General features: G+C 47.6%; 1 protein-coding gene across 1 annotated transcript; it reads right to left on the reverse strand.

Moving 5' to 3' along the window:
* Positions 1-1,319: 1,319 nt before the first annotated feature.
* Positions 1,320-2,072, reverse strand: LOC112095411. The gene has a single exon (XM_024177351.1). The coding sequence runs from the start codon at positions 2,070-2,072 to the stop codon at positions 1,320-1,322; it is 753 nt and encodes a 250-aa protein (XP_024033119.1).
* Positions 2,073-4,322: the final 2,250 nt, after the last annotated feature.

Raw genomic sequence — 4,322 nt, forward strand, 5'->3', positions numbered from 1 at the left:
TACCCAACGTGGGTAATGGGCCTCCCTGATGAACCCATTGTTGATCAGTTTGTCGACCTCCTCTTTCAGCACTTCATATCTCTCGGGGTTCATCGGTCGACGCTTCTGACATTTGGGAGGATATGAGGGGTCGACGTTCAAGGAGTGACATATAACGTTGGCGTCGATCCCTTCCATGTCGGCGTGATTCCAGGCGAAGACATCTAAGTTTTTCCTGAGGAAGTTCTCGATCCTAACCTTAAGTGATGGGGCTAAGTCTGAGCCTATTTTCAGCACTTTGGTGGACTCGCCTTCATCAACTTAAATTTCCACCAATTGCTCGATGGGTTGAGACCATGTGACCTCCTCTTGAACCCTGGGGTCTATGTCCTCGACAGGGTTCTGATAAACCATCATTGCCTCATGTCTCCCCAGCTAGTCATATCCGCGCAGGGCATCAGAGTATGCAACCCTAGCTTCGTACTGGTTGCTCTTTATCTTGCCCACGCCATTTGGGGTAGGGAACTTGACCTTTTGGTGGTAGACGGAAGTTATGGCCCTTAGCGCCTGAAGAGTTGGTCTCCCAATCACGTCATTGTACTGGGAGCCTCCTTTTATAACCACAAAGTTGGTCATTGTAGTAGCCTGTCGGGGTTTTTCTCCAGCGGTTATAGGCAACCGGATGGTCCCTAGGGGATGACGGAGTCCCCGGTGAAACCATATAGTGGCCTTGACATCTTTTCCAATTGTTCCTTTTGGATCCCCATTTTCTCCAAGCAGTCGGAGTATAGGAGGTCCACTGAGCTCCCATTGTCTATCAGGATTCAGCACACGGTGTGGTTTCCTATCGTGGCTTCCACCACCAATGCGTCGTTGTGGGGGAAATGAACTCCGCTGGCGTCGTCCTCGTTAAAGGCCACGTCGGTGTGGCTGTACCTTGGAGTTTTTGCAGTGGAGATGCTCTAGAATCGCTCCTGGTAAACCCTCATGGCCTCGTGGGCATAGTCCTTCTAAGACCTCCTTGAGTCTCCTCCTATATAGGGGCCGCCGAGGACAGTTCGTATGACGCCGACGGGTTCACGATCCTCTGGGCACTGGTTCTCCTCTCGACGTCGACCGTCATTTTGCCCACCATGGCCGTCATTTCGAGGTCTTCGTTCGGCCCTGAACTCTTGTAACCTTCCCTTACAGATCACTCTCTCGATTTCATCCTTGAGGTTGGCGCAATCATTGGTGTGATGGCCGACATCACCGTGGAACCTACAAAATTTCTTCTGGTTCCTTCGGCTGGGATCTGACTTCATCGGTTCTGGTCGGCACAACAAGTTCCCGCGGCCGACCTAATTGAAGACCTCCTCGACTCCTACTGTTAGCTTGTGGTAGGAATCGTATTTTTGGAACAGTTGAGGCTTACGGGTTTCCTCTTGCCTTGGCTTCTTGGCTTCTGGAGCGTTCGTCATCGCAGATGGCTGCTTATCTCCGCTTCCTCCACCTCGACGCTTCTTCCCGTCCTGTTTCGCAGGCATCAACCCTTGTTCGGTCCCTTCATTCTTGTTGGACCTGTGCTCGGGGTCGTTTGCGTCCGCCTCTTCGGCATTGATGTACCCCTGTGCTCGCGCCAGAAATTCCCTGTAGCTGAACGGGGGTTTCCGGTTTAGCTCTCTCTTGAAAGGGGTAATTTTCTTCATGCTAGATAATGCCCCCATCAAGGCCTCTCTATCTATTATATCCATTGTGGCGGCGACAGCTTCCCCATATCTCACGAGCCATTCCCTTAATGACTCGTTTGACTTTTGGTATATCGTCGTCAGATTCTGCTTCGGGGGGACGTACTTTTTAACCCCTATGAATTGGAGAGAAAATGCTTCCTTCAACTCATCCCAGCTCGAGATAGAGTTTGGCCTCAACGTCCGGAACCATCTTCGCGCAAAATCCGTCAAATGGTTCCGAAAGGCTCGACACATGATCTCCTCAGCATACCCGTGCAAGAGCATGTGCCCTGTGTACATCTCCAAATGGTCGTCGGGATCCCCTCGACCATCATATGGTGGGATCGACGACAACCTATATTTATCGGGGACAGGGGGCGCCATTATTTCTTCGGTAAATGGATGGTCATGTGTGCGGCTGGGCGTGATGTCGACGTTTACCACCTCAGCCACTCGCCCTATGTTCTTTTTTAGACCTGTCACGTCCCCCGTCAGTTTTTGCTCCAGGCTGGCCATACGTTCCATGATGGCGTGTGCTTCTTCTGTTGAAATGGCCGAGCCAGCTACTCTCGATGCCTCTGCCCTCTGAGCGTTGGGTCCGCCCCTGGCCTGGCCGCCCGCCTGTACTGATCCCGAGTCTCCTGGCGGGGTTTCCTCCTAGATTCTGGGATAGTACCTCAGGATTTCCTGGACCTCTTGGTACCCGGTCCTCGGGAGCTCGAAGTCCGGCGGCCCTTAAACAGCTGCCAGAGGATTGGGAAGGCCGAGGCCTAGGGGGGCCCCGGTGATTCTCGATGTCCCCAGTTCCCTCTTGGATATGTGGGTGGTCACCTAGGTTCGGGTTTCCAGCCATGGTAGACCCCTGCGGCCTCGGGGCGTCTTCTAACGGCGGCATAGAGTTCCTTCCATCTAAGCGCTCAACCACGGTCATCAGCCCACGTACTAGCTCAGTTAGAGTGGTCAGTTGGGCCTGCATCTGCACAGGATCCGGCCGTGGCGCGTCTGGGGGTGAGACTTCGTTTCTGATCGGGCGTAGATCTCCTTCCATCCCGTTATTCCCTGGATGGATGGCGGTTTCATCCGTCTCTCTTGGAGGCGTGCTTGCTAAATATGTTGTTGGGGGTCGAACGCATTCAGTCCCCAGTGGAGTCGCCAATTGTTGACGGTGATTTCTCACCAACAAAAACCGGATGGGTTACCTCTTGGTTTTCCCTAGGATTACCGGCCTATGTGTTGAATATGTGTGAAAATTTATTGTTCGGGGTGTATGGTGTGTATAGTTTGAGGTGTGCACAAATAAAGAAGACAAGAAATTTTATAGTGGTTCACTCTGTAAAATTAGAGCTACATCCACTGTGGTTGTATATTTCTTTTTTAGGGGATTACAATTTACATCAATTGCTATCTCTCACTCTCTTTTTTCTCTTCTTGGATCTCAACCCCCTCCTTGTAGGGAGTCTCCCTTCTTTTATACTGGGCTTCCTTCGATGGGTAGGTTTCCCTCCTAGGCATAAGCACTCAAGTGCTCTCTCTTTTTAGGCCCAGACGTAGCCCACTAATCAGCACTGTTCACTCAGCCAATTAGTCTTCTATTACGGCTCTGTGCGCCCCTGTAACACTTTCTTGTCTTCTGTGGGGCGGTTTAAGAGCTCGCAATTAATGCCTGCTGACGTCCCCCATTTTTGTACGCAACTTGCCACGTCCTCCAGAGAACGTTCCCCTCGTTGCCAGCGACACTTAGCCCAATCGTCCTTCTTGGTGGTCGATTCTGCGGTCGAGGGATCTTTGTACCTTAAGCTCGACGGCACGATCTATCGACGCCAGAAGGAATCGTCGCCCTAAGTTAGACTTCGTGCTTGGGCTCTTTAGAGCTGTAGACGTCGAGGGTTGTTGCTTGGCAGGGAGTAGTTAAGGCCACGTGTCGCATTATTGTTCGTTCAGGTGTCCGTCACATTTTCCCACACAACTGGTACAATTTCTATCACGCTTTCTACATTTCTTTTTTCTTGCCATGTGCAACAGCTAACATCAAAGATGCACATAGAATCTACAAATTTCTTGTTACTGAAATTATATAGTAAAATCAGTCAGATTTTAGTGAAATACCTATTGCGTAACCCTGAAGGATACTTCTTCTGTTCTTCACCTCATATGTTCTTCATATATGACAACCTTGGTTGAGTAAAATTCTCACAGTTATTTGTATAATAAATATTGGCTTCGTTTAGTATTGCTTTTCCATCTCAAAATCAGCTTCTGCTTGTAGCAGAAGCTGATTTTAGTTTTGGTAAATCTTCTCAAAAGTGTTTTTTGAAGAATTTTTTAAAAATCTACAGCCAAAATCAGAAGCAGCCTAAAGACAACTTTAACTTTTAGATTGTACGGGAATCAACATAGTACAATTAATGAAACTTTCATAATACTCATAATGAAATTTAAAATTTAAAATTTTCTCAATCTTAAATTAAGACTCGTAATATAATATAATATAATAGAAATATTGTAACAAATAATATCATAATTATATTAATAACTCTAATATTATTATTTTATCATATAATATGATATTGTAATAATATTATAACTATTTTAATAATATGATATTATAATTATAATATAATTATAATATGATAT

This window comes from Morus notabilis, unplaced genomic scaffold (genome assembly GCF_000414095.1).
Source record: "Morus notabilis unplaced genomic scaffold, ASM41409v2 Scaffold241, whole genome shotgun sequence".
NCBI classification, from domain to species: domain Eukaryota; kingdom Viridiplantae; phylum Streptophyta; class Magnoliopsida; order Rosales; family Moraceae; genus Morus; species Morus notabilis.

Excerpts from the sequence above, each read along its gene's own strand:
- LOC112095411 (XM_024177351.1), bottom strand. The coding sequence starts at position 2,072 with ATGGCGCCCCCTGTCCCCGATAAATATAGGTTGTCGTCGATCCCACCA.